Raw genomic sequence first — 17,640 nt, forward strand, 5'->3', positions numbered from 1 at the left:
TGCACTTCCTGCCAGAGACAGTTCCTATAAATGAACCGCACCGCTGTATGCGCCGCAGGGTTCAATGTGGGGGGAAAAGTAGCAGCTTAAAGTCCTAAAAGTACAGTAGATATTTTTGGTATGTGTATTTAGTTTCTTCCCCACACTGTTGTTGCAAAGATTGTATCTGATTTAGGAAAAGTGTCATTCTTGATCACATTCTATTCTTTTCACATCCCTCAAACTATTCTACTGCAAGACTCCCATAGTAACGTGGACATCCTTCCACCTGGCTCTGTGTTGCTCAAAGGGATTCCACTCGGCAACAATAGAAGTGTAAAAGTGGACAGTAAATCTGCTCAGACATATCTTTTCCCCTATATTCTGTGCACATGGAGCAGGAAGGATATAACATAATTTAGCCCAGACACCTGTAGTTGAGTGAGAGCCTCCCCTGGGCTATACTGGAACATATGTATCCAGAGCAGTATGACATGTAGCCCTGTATGAACTGCACTCTCTGCTCAGACGGGATTTACCGGATAAGTGTTCCTCGCACCAGTGACGCAATCCTTCCGAACACCCGACCACTCAAAGCTGGATTTGGTGCCTCACTAAACCTCAATGACCTTTGACACTTTTGGAAAGACTTGGGTAGAAAAAAATGATGTCTTTTTGTATCACTTGGGGCCATTCGATCCCCTTAGCTTGGCATAAACACCATTTTGAACTCTTCCTTTTTGATTAAACGTTGGAGCATTTAGACTAAACAATCAATACGTACAGGCTGGAGTCTCGGATCGTCGTAGCATAAATCTTCGCTGTCCCTGGCGTGGAGTCTTCTCTGTATCATTTTTGCTGATTAGTTTTTCCATTACTCAAAACAGATGTGTTTGCCGGTGATAAATGATCCAATTATAGGATATTTGTCACCCATTTGATATCTGCTGCTCGTTTGGGGCAGTAAAGGATGTGTCCAGTCTGGGATCCTCTGCTGGTGTCTGTCAAAGACATGAGGACGGTTTAGGTTTGTTTTTTATCAGCACTAGCTACTTTTGGAGCGCTCAACAGAATACTCAAGTTTAGCCTTTGACAAATGGTAAAAGTCTCTAGGTGCTCAACCCATCATGTCAACAAAGTCCACTTTTGTTCTGTTTTTTTGCATTTGCACACTGAACGGATATTTTCATTGAATGACAGTTTAACCTCCACTACGTCGGCATCAGAGGCTGTTGCACGCTGACCCACTCCACCATAGGACAAATTGCGACCCACCCTGCAAGTATCTCCTCCAGGTGGGAAACATGGCCATGACCGGGTACAAAAAACATAGCACTTTGCAACTGAGCAGGATGAGGTCCATGTGAGCGTGCATGTTTTTAAAGGGCTATTATCTTCAACAAAAGTTACATAAATTTAACTTGACCTTGAGTAACGCAATATATTGTCGGTCACTGAACATACTAAATTCATATGATAACTTTGAAGAATGAAAAAGGTGACTTCACGGAGATCACTCAGCGTCTGGTTAGCTCGGAGTTGAGTTGGTGGTCACCTGTAGGTATTGTTGCACCTTATTTACTCCCATCGTTTGCAGCCTGAATTATGGTGCCATAGAAAGTTTTATTTTTCTCCACTTTCCCCTGACATGAAAACACTTCCAGCTGAAAGGGTACATATGCCCCCTCATGTACACTCCTCCCCCTCTATACAGTCAGACAGTAGGCTGATTCTGCAGCCTCCCACCCTCCCGCTCTCTTCCTCCAGTCCGTTCTGTGTGTGTGTGTGTGCGCCTGTGTGTGTGCCTGTGTGTGTGTGTGTGTGTGTGTGACAGCTGCCTAATTGGGCATTCTCCCCTCGTCCGCACGCCTGCCTCCCTCTCTTCCCTGTCTCTCCTCTCCTCCAGCCCGGGCTGGGGCTCGCTGCTGCTGCTGACGAATGGCAGCGGATTACAGATGAGGACACAGTGACCCGCCTGACCTTGCTGCACCGTGGTGGGAGGGGGGAGGGGGAGACGCTGAGGAGTGGGGCGGGAATGCGGAGAGGGATGGAGGCAGGGCATAGTCGGGCATTGGTGGCAGAGGAGGGGTGGAACTGTGGCAGGTCAAGGAAGGATGAGGTCATTGAGGTGGTGCTGAGGTGCTGTGGCGAATAAAAGGGGGGTGGCAGGTGGCCGGGCGGACCAGTGACCGGGTGGACAAGCGTGTGATCAGGCAAATGACAAGTGTCACATGACAGTGCCCCCTCCCCACTCTTCCCTCTATCGCCCGTGTCAGTGTGTCAAGGGCACAAACCCCCGCTGGCTGCCACCACTGCGGCATTTTCCCTTATTTATTTATATATTTATCCCTCTCTGCCGTCTCTTCTCTCTTCCCTTACTTTTTATGTCTATCTTATTCTATATGACTGCTGGCTCGCCTCCATCTGCGCACATACCCCTAGGCCGCCTCGATGTGGTCGGTGAAAAAGGAAGAGGAGGCGGGAGGTGACAGTGTCGGCGGATCCTTGAGTGTGTTGAATTTTAATTTCTGGTGTGCACTATAGATATTTCCATGCCCCCGCCCCCTCAACCTTCCCGCTGTGCATGTGAGACTGCCAAGGTGAGGCTCTGTCCTCTTGTTAAGAGCGATTAATGGCACTCGTTATGTACATAATGAAATATCCCTGCTGATGCATAGGGTGGCGTCGTCTCCCTGCCGCTCTGCTGTATACAACATGCCGTGTTACAGTGAGCAGGAAGCATCAGTACAGCCCCCGGGCAACTCCACTGTGTTTGATACGCCGCATGGACCCCCCTTAAGCCGTCTCTGTAAATGAAATACGAACAAGAATTAAGACCTTGTCAATTCACTGTTGACTCCTTTTTTCACTCTGGATGCTGAACACCGCGGCTCCTGCGTGACATGTGTTCTGAGAGATAGAAATGAAGGTGGCTCTGTGCCGTTCTGACTGACAGAGTAAATTTAGATGTAATCTTCTTGTATGTGTTCTTTTATAGCCTGTGAATGTTCATCTAACTGTAGCTTTTAAGTTGACCTTGTTGTGTTGTTTGCTCGTCTGTAGCTTCAGAGTTTTTTTTATGTTTGTCTACCATTCTGGAATGAGACACAGCAGGCTTCCCTATAGGTTTTTTTATTTTGACTTCAAATGTGTGTGCCAGTGCGTGTGTGTTGCGTGTGCCAACAACCATTCAGTGCCCGAGTCAAGCTGTGCAAGCTCTTTTAATCCCACGCCCCGGTGCACGTAGGCTTGATTAGTGGCAGCAGTTATCTGTGCAGAAGACAGCCCTCCCTCCTTTAGCATTTGGTCAGGTCTGGGGCACTGGGGGGTGTCAAGTCATGAGAAAGGTGAACGGCAAAGGAGAAAGGCAGTACGGGAGGAGAGGGAGAGCCCTGCCAGGAAGTGTGTTGTGCATGGTGGTGGAGTGGGGGCTTATTAGTATTCTAAACGAGTGCTCCTGCCAGTAGGGCAAATTGATTTACCTGTATCAGCCCCCATAGCTAAGGATGACAAGGGACCAAAGTGCAGTGTGTCTACTCTCACTCCATGCATAGTGCTATGGCAGAATGTCTCCAACTTTAACTTTTTGAGTGTGTTTACCTCCAGAGACTTTCCTCTCTCCCCTCGATCACCTTCATTACAGAGAAGTAATAGGCTGTTGCAGTTGAGCGCTGGCCTTGTCTATTGCTTTCCGTCTGATTTAATAGTCAATGCCTGGCTGGGGAAGACAGACTCATTTCCTGCCAGCCTTGCCCCTATGCTTGTCTGTGGGGGGGTGACAATTAGTGTGGTTACAGTCGGCCGCAACTAGGATCAATTTGTAGCAAAAAAGAAAAACCACTGGGATCCTTTTTGTTTTCTAGTTTGCAATTAGGACCGTTTGGCGTGATTATCAACTTTTTCATATTGTCCTTCAGCGCTGATTAAGGGGTTGTTGTGTACCTGAGCTGACAAGTGAAGGCAATTGCTGCAATTAACCTCTGTGTGGGAATAAAGAGCAGCACTTTGACTGATGACTACCAGGATTAACAACCACAATGACTTGGACATAATACTACTAATCTTGCTAGAATATGATTTAGCCATTAAGCCCAGGTCAAACTGTACATCACTTTTCATTGAAACGGCTATTATCAATAGCTGGGCTTGTGGGATTAATAGTGAAATAATTGTTTTGAAAAAGTGATGAAACAAAAAAACCAGGCCAGAGCTTCACTAAGGCAAAGAGTTTATCTTGCAACATAAGGACCAAGGCAGGTTTACTTTTGGAGCGCAAAAAAGTAATTCAATAGCTTTACTAAACAGGGAAAGATGTATTCAATTACAAAAAACAAATGCAAACATAAATTATCATTATAAAATGTAGTTTAAAAGAGAAGAGTTCAAATAAGACTTATCTGTGTCCACACTTAAATATGTATAAATAAAATTAGCCACTAGCTAATGTATACTTTTTACAAACATGTATCGAAACTGGGTCTGTAGTTGCTATACGAATGATCTTAATGTGCATACTTTCTCTTTTATATCATAGTGTATTGAACTGTATTTGTAAGTGATAGTCTTCTATCTAGGACAAGTCAGGAAAAAAAAGTCTGATGCTGCAGTCAACAACCAAAATTCCAAACACTTTGCCCACTGGGTACAATGGTGATCCCCCTCTGATAATCTCTTGTGTATTTGTCCTGAGTAGTCTGGTTTTATAATTGGTTACTTTGTGTGTACTTTGTTTCAACTGGAAGCTTTGCAACATGAACAGATACCGTAATAGACAAAAAGTGACATTATTTTGATTGGAATAGTCTTTAGAATTATTGTTGATTTTGTCTGAAGTATTGACTGAGTGACTCTGATAGACTTCCTGTTTACTAACTGGTGTCTGCCCTACCCCATAAGTAGGTCACATTTGTGTCTTAAAGTATTCTAACCACTAACCTGTTTGACAGTGAGAATCCTGCTGTAGCTGTGATTGTAGATTGCACCACCTTTTGCTCCACAAGTGCTGGGCTGGACATCAGGTGTACGGCTAATCTTATTGAAGTCTCCTGTTCGTTGGCATGCGTTCAGCTCGGCTGGCGTGCCAACTGGATTGGTGTGGCTCGAGAGACTTTCCCGGAAAAGGTTACACATAATTGTTTTATTCTTTATTGGGTTAAATGTAATGTATGTAGCAGATGCCTTTTTATGGATTTATTTTTAGTATGGTTAAGTAATAATCATTGCTAAGCAACTTGTATAGGTATTTTTAGTTGGTCAAGAAAAAAGTTAATCCATGGCATGGAAATATATGGGCAACAGTGAATGCAAAATTATATCATTTGATATGTCTTCCATCCCGCCAATCTCTCACTTACCACTTTATTCCAAATCATTTTAAATTGGTCACAGATAAAAAATACTGTACTTATTTAACCCAATAAAGTCAGACATCTTGCTGACTCATTGCAATGGTCTTCGCGGACTGATGCCAAGGATATTATGGAAATAATTAATTAAAGGCCAGGGTTTTAAGATGGGTTTTTTCAGTATTTGGGGTGGTCTGACAGTGCGACATTGATCTCAATTGCATAGTGGCCCATTCCTCTCAGACATCACCACTGCAGTCTGTTTCAAAAGCCGTGCTCTGCATCTTGGCCCTTACCATGGGCAATCAGCTGTTCCTATTTCCAGATCTGTGTTTACAAATGGAAACGGTGTGTTGTTTCGGCAGGGGAAATGAGCACCATTTTGGACAGGCGATGTGGGAAGATTACCACTGAGCCCAATGGAAATGAATCAGGTATAGATTGATGGCGGCATGGCTCATTAAGAAGGAACATGTGTGTGTGTGTGTTTAATTGAAGCACTAATTCTCAGCCGCTCAGGAAATGGCCCTTGGGTGGGTCTTTGAAAAGGCACACAAATATTTACTATGGACACAAGCAATTTTGTAAGCACATCCATGCAGGCTAATCATGTAAGCAACAGTATCATCTACTCAGCGGCCTCCTCAGATAGACTCTCCACCAGTCAGCTGCGCCCTGACTGCTCAGATGACTCATCAGTGTGTGCTTCCTCTCTCTCCACCCTGAGAACTCTCTGTACTGATGAAGCCCGTTAAAATCTGCCCCCATGTTGGCCATCTCACGGCAGATGCAGGCCAAGGACTTTATAGCTTCAGTCCCATCTCATTTGATGCACATTATTCCTCATATTCAAGTGTTCTGAGCAGGGTGGTTTGTCCCCGTGGATTATCACTCGAGGCTTGACTCTAGCAGTGGTGTATCACATTTCCTTTATGTGAGCTCCATGCACAGCTCTGTGCAGGAGCACATGGGGGCGTGCGCTCTATGCGTGACTTGTTTGGTCAGTGCATCCTAAGAAGTGGGTCAGAGTGCCCTAGTTCTTTGTGTGGGTGTGTTGGTGTCTGCGGATTGCATTTCAGTGTTAGTTTGTCCTGATTGACTTATCTACAAAAAAACAATTTCTTGTTTGAACGCTCCCGCTGTTCAATAGCATGTTGTTCTCTTGTTTACCACTTTCAAGGTGAACGAGAGCTTTAATTCAACTTCCCTCAGGTGCGCTCGAGTACTGGTGGAGGACGTGGAACAAGTGCTTTTTGGTCAGGTAGCTTATGTTTTGTCTTATTTAATCATGTCAGGCCATATTGAATTTACAAATAGCGGTCATGGCGCATGTGTAAGTAGAGCACCCCCATTGTGTGTGCTGCAGAGCTGGGCTGCAGATTACATGATATAATAGTGTTTAGGTATCACCTCTCCTTTTAAATTCCTTTAACCTTGACTCCTTTTAAATGCATGGAGAACACATCTGCCAGGCTGGTATCAGACATTAGTAATACACACCACTTGGGCAGCATTGTCACTTTTTATTAACGCCCAGAGCTTTGCATGGACACCAGCTGTTGCATCAACTGGAAAAGCCTTGGCGGCACGAATGACCTTGACTTTAACTGCCAGTCCAATGGCACTGCCCCTTTAATTCTTTTGTTTGGTCTCATACATTTTGATGGCTTAAATGACAATGAAGGTCATTATTTACTCCAAAAATAAACTGGGAAAGCTTGCTGCATTTGTTAAGAATGTTTGTTAGGGCTGCAACCATTACTCCAGTAAATCGAGTATTTTGCTTGCCAAAAAACTTTAATTATTTTATTACCGCGATCATTTTTATAATTTATATATGTGATTAATTAAAACATGCTAATCTGTGGCGCACCTAGTGCACGGAACAACTTGAGGCTCTTTTGTTTCACATGGAGCTTGTTCCGTGTGGACCTGTCACATTTTAAGCACAACAGAGGAGAGAGAGGCGTACTTTAAACTTACGAGTGGGACTGGGAAGAGTGTTGTTGTGTGAAAGAGCACAGAGGCCCGCGATTATGAAACAAAGTCTGCAATGACTAGTGCAGCTAGTGCTGCAAAATGCAGAGTTAGAGCTCAAAACACCAGGGATCACTGGTCTCACTCAACAAAGTTTTACAAACAGGTTTCTTATTTTAAGTTATGTGACAAATGTAAATTAATTAATAACTACTGTAACTGTTTACAATCAAGTTAATTAGTCCTTTATATATTATTTATATACAAACAGAACAGTTTGGACTGAAGTTAAATGTTGCCGTTTTGGGGACATATGTGGAATTAAGAATAAATGTGTTATTTATTACTATAACATTTATTTTAAAAAATGATTGAATATGCTTTTAAATGCATGCTTTTAAATGCATATAGAATGTAAAAAAAATTAAAAGCCTACTCGATTAATCGAAGAAAAGAATCAATAGCTGCAGCCCTCATGTCTGTGCCGGTGATGGTGTGTGTAACCTTGAGGTTGGTGAGCCAGCAAAGGTCACTTGTCCAAATCTAATCCGTGACATCTGCATTGGCACAGTTGTATGTCACTCTCTGTGGTAATGCCTCATATCCCTGAAAGTGGCTGAGAGTGCAGTGACCTTTCCTGTTCCCGTCTTTAAGCACAAGAAGAGCAAGACAGACAGTAATAAATGAAGAGTGGAGCGGCCAGGGGATGATGAAGCTTTCCCCTTCTCTTCCGTCACTTGCTCTCCCTCTCACATGTGCATGGCCCACTGTAAAAGGTAAAATCCACATTAGAATTGTGCCTGCTCTGTCATTGGCCGACATTGTCAAGGATAATGGATAATCACCACAGAAAGTGTCGAGCAGCTCATTGGCCCGTTAGTGTCCCACAGTGGGGGTTGGGGTGGAGGTCAGGCTTTTTGGGTGCCACCACCAATGAGGGGACATGTTAACAGATGTGTAAGGTCATTTCCAATGTATACACCAGGGAAGATAATGTAATAGTAATGCACAGATCACACATACTGAGAAGGGAAAGGAGGAAGGCTTTAGGGGCACGCTATAGAGGACAAAGTTTCCTATATTAAGGTCATTTATTTGTTAACAGAGCACTGTTGCTGAAAAGAACAGATTTCTTCTTGCCCTTGCACTGTGCCAGGGCTTTGAGATACATGCTGTGTCGTTACATGTCTCTCAAGAGCCTGAAGGTCCCTACTTTGTTGAAAGAGTTATTTGTACTTTATGTAAGATGGAGTATGCAGTAGCTGTGCTGTATATAAATGAATTCTGTGCAGTGTCCCTGTGCAGCCTTGTCTGCTCTATTGAAGTTTCTTTGGGCAAAAACACAGACAAGGTCAAATGTAATTCCAAAGGTTCACTGCCAGCAGTAAAGAGATTAACAGCATTTTCCATGTTGAAACCGTGTCAGTCTTTATTTTTCCATTAATATGTTTCACTCTGTCTTGAGGGCTGTATCAAGCCATATTAGTTACAGTTTCCAGGCTGTGTTGAAGGTAAACATATGTGCATGTTTACCATGCTGATCAAACGCTGTTCTAAGGCCTTCTATTAATAATTGTACTAAGCTTACTGGCGGGAAAATATCCCTAATCCTGAGCATCTAAGATGACAGCATGACGTCAGATGGCCCAGTGTGACCAGGTTTTCTTTTGTTGTCAGATTTAGGTCAACAGTTTAAAGTGGCCTTGAAAGGTAATTTAAACTGATGAGACAATTTAGGGTTTTTTTTTGTTATGCCATGCTGCATATTTGAAAAGCCCTTATCAATCTGCGAGGCTGGCTTTGAAGAGGCGCTAACAAAGCAGACCACATTGTTTTCCTGCAGGCAAGTAGACATAATTGTGCCCAGATAAGGTTGAGTCTACTTCTAATCCCTGCTCATTTTCCTGGTGGCATTAAAGTGGCACCTCATGCTCTTACTGTCAGGCCAACTCATGGACTTGGACCGCAAGGTTGGATTTCTGCCTGATTAGGAGACTATTTTTTCTGGCTTCACTGCAACGCGTAAAAAAGTATTTAAACTAGCAACTGCGTGGGTCGGCCTGGCCTATTGTCATTATCAAGGACTGCTGCCCAGTGTCCTGTTGTGTGACCCACAATGTTGGTCCACTCAGTGGACACCAAAGGTGAGAGCGGCACCAAAAGGACACAGACAGCAGCTGAAGCGAGGTGGAAACTCTGTATTAATTAACCTTTATGGAAACGGCTAGCGCTGTCTACGGTGTCCTGTATCCACAGAAACCACGCTGACAGGGTTCAGAGCAGAGGTCTCTAAGGGCAGCACCACTGACACTGTCATGGCAACTGGCACCATGCTCACCCCAGTGTCAGGGACTCTGCCCTGACAGCGGTGTGCTGTGACAGGTGCAACAGATCCTCACTCCATCCTCCCCCAGCATTAAAACACACGACACTCAGTACTCGGTGTTATATCTTTTTATGGTTTTCCTTTCATTGTTCTCTGCTTTTTTGAGCTACAATGTCTTCAAAATATTAAACCACTTTGTTCCTTTCCATAACATTGGATTTATAATAATTAATATAAACCTCCTGGGAGAAAATCCGCTAGCAGTATGTTCAACAAACTTGTTTGTTTTTCTACAAGAACGTGGATAGGCCCACATTCAAATCATGTTTTTAAGAATATATTTTTAGTTTACAAGTGTTGTAAACGTAATAATAGAAACTGGAGTTACAGGCATACTTCAATGCCTGTTCAGTGCTCACATACATGAGGGAACCTTTTGTCTTCATACATACTGAAGGTTGCATCTCAAGTGCACAAGGAGCAGGGGGTGGTGTTGGTAGGGGGGATAATCCACTGAAATGACAAGCTGCATAAGAAATTCACAGTTCTCATAAGACCCTTCACTTTTGAAAGACATCGCTGTGAGGGGCTTATAGCTCAAGACCTGAACGTTTTCAAGGTAGTGGGCTTGAATTTTCAATTTGGATCCAATCAGTTCTAATCTACATTTGTCGTCTGCTGGGTGGCTGAGAGGCTGAGAGGGGAGAGTGCTGAGGAAAAGGAGCCGTGTGCAGTCAATCTGAAATGTTGCTAAGTAACAGAGATGGCAGACAAGGTGCTGAAATGAATGTGATATAGTGCTGTGCAAATCCCAGCTTCTCACACAGTTTCTCTTCTCTCTCCATACCTCCCTCCATCCCTCCCCCTCTTCTCTGCCTATCGCTCACTCCTATAGGTCCCCAATGTGAGGTCTGCAAAGCTGAAAGGCGCCACTGGCAGAAGCACGGCCAAGCCAGACAGACATCCCAAACATCTACTGCCACGGAATGTTTCAACATCTCTGTGGCGACATCCTGCTTCCTCAACTCCAGTCACTCACATAAGCCTGGAGCTGGGCCTTCTGGGATTGCAGTGTGTTTAAGGGCACGACAATGCCTAGGAGGCCCACCTGCAGCAGATTGCCTTCACCTACGGAGGCTGTTTCACAGCAGTGCTGACTGGCCCACTTCACAGGATCTAATCCCAGCCGTTTAACTCCTCCAGACACTTTTCTTTTTTGGAAGTACCTCTGTCTCCAAAATGACCTAATGGACATTGTTTTCCGGTCACAGTACTGAACTATACGAGGGGATCCTAGTATTGAACATGACTCATGGGGAGGAGCCTGGCCCTGAGACACACAAGGATTCAGCTGTTCTAACTTATCTGGAAGGTTTACTGATGCATCCAGTGGTGGCTGGGCCCGGGGCCACAGTAGGCGGGAGGTCTGAAGCTGCCCATAGCAATCAGCAGCAGGTGGACAAAGGGGGCAGACCACCTAATCATGGACCCACTGCTCCAGCCGCTGGAACCAATGGGCCCTCTCTGGGTGTTTCACAGCATCTAAAGAAGGCCCGCCTTCTGCGCTCTGGGGCCTGGAATGATTCACCAAGCCAACGGATAAGCTCGCCCTCAGTTGAGATGAATGGTCAGGGAGGGGGCCTACAGAATGGAGCCCTGGAGGGATCTCCTCATGCCGGTGAGAGCACCCTGTTGGCCTCTTTGCTACAGTCTTTCAGCTCACGTCTTCAGAGTGTAGCCATGTCCCAGAACCCCACAAAACCCCCCGGTGAACCTTCTCCTCCTCCTAAGACCCCTGCAGAAAAGGAGCCACTCCCTGTGTATGGTACAGCTTCAAGTCGTTTGAAAGGTCTTATGAGAAAAAACAAACAGCAAAATCATAGCAACACGCCTTATAGTCGCAGAGGGCACAGCCAAGACCGACCCCCAGAGTCCCCGCGGTCTGCTCACAGTGCCACACCCCCCTCAGACTCCTGTGCCGAGCGTCTGAAGGCTGTGGCCAACATGGTGAAAATCCGCTCCAGTCCTGCCCCTTCCCCTAAGCCCAGTGTGGCCTGTAGTCAGCTGGCTCTTTTATTATCCAGTGAGGCCCATCTCCAGCAGTACTCTAGAGAGCATGCCCTCAAAGCCCAACTCTCTGGAAGGTCTGCCAGTGAACGCCTGGCAGCTATGGCAAACCAGCAGCATGGCCAGGACAAAAGACCACCTAGTGTGGGAGGCACCCTGCCTGGAGCCTCAGACACATTAAGCTCCTTAACAACTTTAAACAGTATGTCGACATCAACAACAACACTCCCTCGATCAGGCCTGTCTAGTCCACAGAGTCCCTCTCTGCTCCGCAGTCACAGCCAAAGCTCCCCGCCCACACACTCTCAAAGTCTCAGCCATACACCAAGGGAGAAGAGGGGGTTTGACTCTCGCCCCACCCGTCCTCCACAGACGTGTAGCAACTTACTACTGCTGCTTCTGAATAATCACAACAATCAGAAGCAGCTGACTAAAAATGGGCACCTGGAGGACACCTGTGGCATTTTACCCCCCAGCGGCCCTTCCTCTGTGACATCTGACAGTGAGTGTTCCACACAGGAGCGAAGTCTTGCTAAAGACAGCAGTGATGCCGAGAGCTCCTACTCTAGCAGCTCTCCCATTGACCTGTCAATGAGAAGTCGCATAATCCTCAATGACACGAGCCCCAAAACAAACATGCGGTCCACCTCCCTGTCTTCCAGCACCCCTCCTTCCTGTGTGCTCTCCTCTGCTCCAGCAGCTTTCTCCTCTCCACCCTCTGCTCAGTCCTCCACAGCTCTCTCACCAACGTCTGCAGCTATTGCCACTGTTAATACTTCTTCATCCTTGTCTTTCTCTACTTCCTCTCTTGACAAACTAACTGAGTCTTTAATAAACAAGTGGAAACCAGAACCATCCAGTTCAGTGATCTCTGGGAATAAAGAGCCTGAAATGGGTCCTGACCTAAAATCCCACCCTAAACTCACTCTTATGCAGCTCCTTCTTGAGCGCAGAACTAATGAGATGACCAACAAAGGTGTTGGTAATGAGGATTTGCCTCTGGACATTACTATGGCCACAATGTCTCGTAGTCAGTCTAGGGGTTTGGGGCCCTGGGATGAAAATGGAACAAATAGCCCACCCAGTCGGCCAGTGCCTCCAGCTCACCCTCTGTACCCGCTGGGTCGAGAACAAAGTGGTGGCCTCTCCCCTTATTCCTACCCTTCACCTCATGTCCAGTCCAGTCCATTAGATCTTTGCAAATCCAAAACCTTTCCTGGTGAGAAGTCCTCTGAGCCCGGCTTTAGTGCCAGTAAACTCTTGCAGAATCTGGCTCAGTGTGGCACTTCTCCACCCATCCCTCCTAGTAAACCTCTGGGTCTGGAGCTCGATAACAGACCTCTTGCACTTTTAGAAAGGCTCAATGCCCCAGTGCACCGAACGACCACTACTCCTCTGTCAGAAGGACCCTCAGGAAGCTCGACCCCCTTTAGCCGCAAAGAACCCACACCTCCTTCCCAGATTGAAAACCTTTTGGAGCGGCGCACAGTTTTACAGCTGCTCCTAGGGAACAATACAGCTGCCTCTACACCCAGCCGCAAAGACAGGCCTTCTGGGAGTGGTCGTAGGAACGTGGAGGTGTCAGGGGGCCATAATGACAAGAGCCCCAGTGTCTCCATCATCTGCGATAGCTCCAATGGCCCTGCTTCAGATGTAAAGTTCAAAACGGAGCATTCAGAAGAGAAGGGACAGCTCTCTGGCACATCTGATGAACTGAGTAGCAGAAAAAGATTAGGTTATGAGAAGAATAGCCCTCTGTCTGACTATCAGCCTGACCTAAAAACAGAGCCCCGGCCTGCAGAGGTCATTGCAAAATATGGCCTTCTCAGCCAGCTGCTTAAACAGCAGACGGCTACTTATTACACTAGTACTGCTGCGCAGGTGGAGCCACACCTCAGACAGGTGAAAGAGGAGCAGAGAGACTATCAGAGCCCCAGTCCCAAAAAGAGGCGTCTTTGCTCCGAACGGACTGACACTTTGAACATTGGTAACTCTCCCAGAGCAGTGGAACATTGCAGCCTGGGTTTTGTTTCGCCTGGTGTTCAGGAGGAGTTGGACCAGCGAAGGAGTCCGAAAGTAGATGAAGCTCCACAAAGGAGCCCTCCCAATGAGACTCTGAGCAAAGAGAGCCGGGGCTTCAATGTGCTCAAGCAGCTGCTTTTATCGGATAACTGTCTGAAAGAGTTGTCCCCACAGTCTAGAGGAGCACCCAGCCCTTCTGTTTTGCAGGCCAATGGTAAAGCTAATGGCAGCATTCACAGTCAGCCTGCTCATAATCACAACATCCTGAGCATGCCTGGCTGGCACCCACATGGACACCTCAGCTCTGGGCCACCGGGACATCTCAGAGCACTATCTACCCCACCCGCATCTGATGGGCTCAGTCGAACCCAGTGGGCCCGCCAGGCAGCCTCATGGCCCGTCTCTCAGAAACGGGACACTCCTACTCTGGTTAAAAAGGAACCCGAAAGCCCTAGTCGTTGGAGTGGTCCAGAGAAGGAGGAGGACTGTGACTCTAACCCTGATTCTCCCAGACTCTCTCGCTCCAACCCTATCCTCTATTACATGCTGCAGAAGGGCAGCCTCCAGCTCAGAAAGGAGACGAAGGACCAGGCTGAGGGCACCCAACCTGTTGTCCGAGTCAAAGAGGAGCCAATCAGTGACCCGCATGCTTATGAACACAACTCCCACCCCCAATCACCCCCCCACAACGACAAGCACAGCCATACGAGCCGCGGGCTGAGCCAATCGTCTGAATAGAGGTTTTATAAACTGTTAACGTGACTATATAGTACTTCTTTTTTATAATGACTTGCCAAATTGGTTTGATGAGACAAACAAAAATGTTTTTTGTTTAAGCAATTGCATATTTGCATTGTATCTTATGTTTTATACATTGTGGTCATGGAATGGCAAAAAAGCCTCCACAATTGTTTAATTCATTGAAAGCTACACAGCTGTTTTACCATCCTTGTGAGTTAAACATTGCTAATCCTCCTTTAAAATCAGTCTCTTAACTATTATACATTTATGGTAATCTGCGATCACGTTATTGTCCAAATCGTACTTTCTTCAATTCTTCCTGTCATTGCATTCGAGGGATCTGAACAATCATGAGACCGCTTTAGAGGAGGATGCTTGAGACACTGCAGGAGCGTCATAAGGGTTTGCATGATCACAGCTTGTCATGGGCTTTATGTGAAATTTATTTTAAAGGGCAATATTCAGCAGTGCAAATTCAGGGTAATGTGTTTGTAGATTGAGCAGTTTTGCGCAGACGGGTCAACAGTGTAGTGCAACTGTAAACAGGTTTCTAGAGCAGCAGTTAAAGGCTGCCACATTTGACAGGTTCTCTTTCCATACTGGTTCAACCAGCACCTCTCAAGCATGTGGCTTCATTTACTTCATTCCCCCTTCTGTTTTGATGCATTCTGAGTTTGCACTAGAACTCAGTGCTTTTGGAGAATTTTTTAATAGCATGTTATTACATTCTCATTATTGTTATCTGTTGGAGACCTGGCTGTTGTGATTACTTCTTATTCAGTTTTATTGTGATTTATGGACATCTTTTTGTGGCACTCTAATCTTCAAGAAATGTCAAAAGAATTGCATGATGCAAAGAGATGACCACAGGCCCAGCTGGATAGTTCCTGCCTCTGAGAAAAAAAAATCACTGGTTTAGGTGTGTCGAGGGTATCTAGCTCACCATCTTGATTGTACTGTATTTTTCAGTATGGGTTCCTTTCACACTGCTTTATCCATAAAGTCTTGTGATCCTTTTATTACTTGCATATATGGAGTATGTCTCTTGGATGAATACATTTTCACTATGGTTAAATATACTGTATTTCTGTAAATAGTACTTTCAGTATGGAAGATGACTATTTTGTAATGTTTAAGAAAAGATATAATCCTAGTTTTTAATGCCCTGTAAATAGGAATTATATGCATACAAGTGTAAATATAAAGGCAGAGGTTTTGGTTGGTTTGTTTTTTGCATGTGTCTATGTGGTAAATGATAATCTATCCTGCGCTGTGTTGTGTAACAATGTCTGACTCCTCACTGCTGCCTGTTGCATGCAGACGCATGGGAACTACCCGTGTACCCTCCTGGTGACTGGGGACAATGTCAAGTCTTAATATAGGTCTTTTTTTATCACAGAGAGCGTTTGTTAGAGTATGAACAGTCTACAAATAACCACAGACTGTTAAGCAAAAAGACAAATATGTGAAAATAAACGTGCATTAAATATTTTTGTGATTTTCCTTTCTGTTACTGGTTAACAGCTCTATGAAGGAGCTAGGGGCTCTAGTGGGGGATTGACGTACAATCATAGATCTGCATCGTGCATCTGACAAATACATTTGTAGCAACAAACAAAAGACATTTAATTTTCTCATGTGAAGCCCTGAAATAATGTCATTTTTATGTTTCTTTTTGGTGTTCATTTGCACTGATATCTCCAAAATAAAGTACTAAAATGCATGACGGAGTTTGTATTTTTTTGTTATTTGTTATTTTTAGGTGAGTGGAAAGTCCAATTACATGACTTTACAATGGAGCTAATGGTTATTAGTATTAAAGACAACATCAAAGAGTGTGGCCTAACTAAGTGCAGTGGAAAGATGTCCTGTATTCCCCCAAACCTGCACCTCTGAGCTGGTTCTGTTCACTTCACAAAGACAGGAAAGACACGGGAGACAGAACACCAGAGGTCAACAGATGTGTGCCTAATCTACTTTTATGCCACTTCAAACTACCCCAGATAAGAATGATCATTATCAATATTATTACTAATTACCATTGCCATGAATGCAACATAGTGTACAATTCTACCCTGTAGTGCTGCCCAAAGGTGAAGCCAAGTTCAAGCCAAACTTCCTGTGCACTTGGTCTGCATATGAAGTCCAGTGAACAGACAGCTTTTTGTCTGCAGTGCACTTTGAAAACCATGCCCCCTCCAGTCTAGGCCTGACTTCCCTTTTATTTAATCCTCCCCATGACTGACTACACACTCTTTAAACTCCTGCTAACCTTTCCCCTCCACGAACTTCTCCATTTCAAGATTCTTATCAAGGCCTGAACTAGTGCTAACCTCTCGATTTCCTGCAATTGCTGAAGCGGTGGCAAACATAAAGCACGGAGTCACAAGTTTAAACTGAGGTCAAGGTGTATGAACCTGACAATCAGCTGTTTGTCTGACTTTTTTCTTTGATTTTCAAACCCAGGAGTATAAAGGACCAAAAGGATGTGAACCAAGAACAACCAAGTCAAAAGGCCAAGGTCTCGAAAGTACAAATATAGTTCTATTCAAAGCACATTCTTATGCTACAACCCAACAGCCCAATGACAAATGATGCACTTGTGACATAGTGATAAGCGACAGTGCAGTATAACTATTTGAGATGTTCTATATATATTATTATAATATACATACATATACAGGTGTATATATACAGTATATACACATATATATATATATATATATATATATACATATATATGTGTGTATATATACAGTATATACACATATATATATATATACATATATATGTGTGTATATATACAGTATATACACATATATATATATATATATATATATATATACATATATATGTGTGTATATTTACAGTATATACACATATATATATATATATACATATATATGTGTGTATATATACAGTATATACACATATATATATATATATATATATATACATACATATACATATACATGAATAGTATGCAAGTCCTTTTTCCCCACATTGAGGTCAAACAGAGTCAACAATGGACATTGCAGGGCATATGATGGATATAAACCTACAGATGTTGGATCACCCTCCCGCCTGCTACCATCTGAACTTTGACCTCACATGTTATGTAAACAAACACACACTTGGGTTTTCCAGGGCATTTTGGGAACTTTCACAGAAGCGTGACATGAC

The 17,640-nt window shown here is 44.5% G+C and overlaps 1 protein-coding gene across 1 annotated transcript in view; it reads left to right on the top strand.

The window, feature by feature from the left end:
• Positions 1–16,180, top strand: part of nrip1b (nuclear receptor interacting protein 1b) — a 37,631-nt gene extending 21,451 nt beyond the window's left edge. The window contains exon 2 of the mRNA XM_072446741.1: positions 10,523–16,180. Coding sequence (XP_072302842.1) covers positions 10,933–14,454 — 3,522 coding nt within the window. The 5' untranslated portion in view covers positions 10,523–10,932 and the 3' untranslated portion in view covers positions 14,455–16,180. The remainder of the gene's footprint in view (positions 1–10,522) is intronic.
• Positions 16,181–17,640: the final 1,460 nt, after the last annotated feature.

This window comes from Eucyclogobius newberryi, unplaced genomic scaffold (genome assembly GCF_026437365.1).
Source record: "Eucyclogobius newberryi isolate DKJ021-1_F unplaced genomic scaffold, fEucNew1.0.hap1 SCAF_15, whole genome shotgun sequence".
Taxonomy (NCBI): domain Eukaryota; kingdom Metazoa; phylum Chordata; class Actinopteri; order Gobiiformes; family Gobiidae; genus Eucyclogobius; species Eucyclogobius newberryi.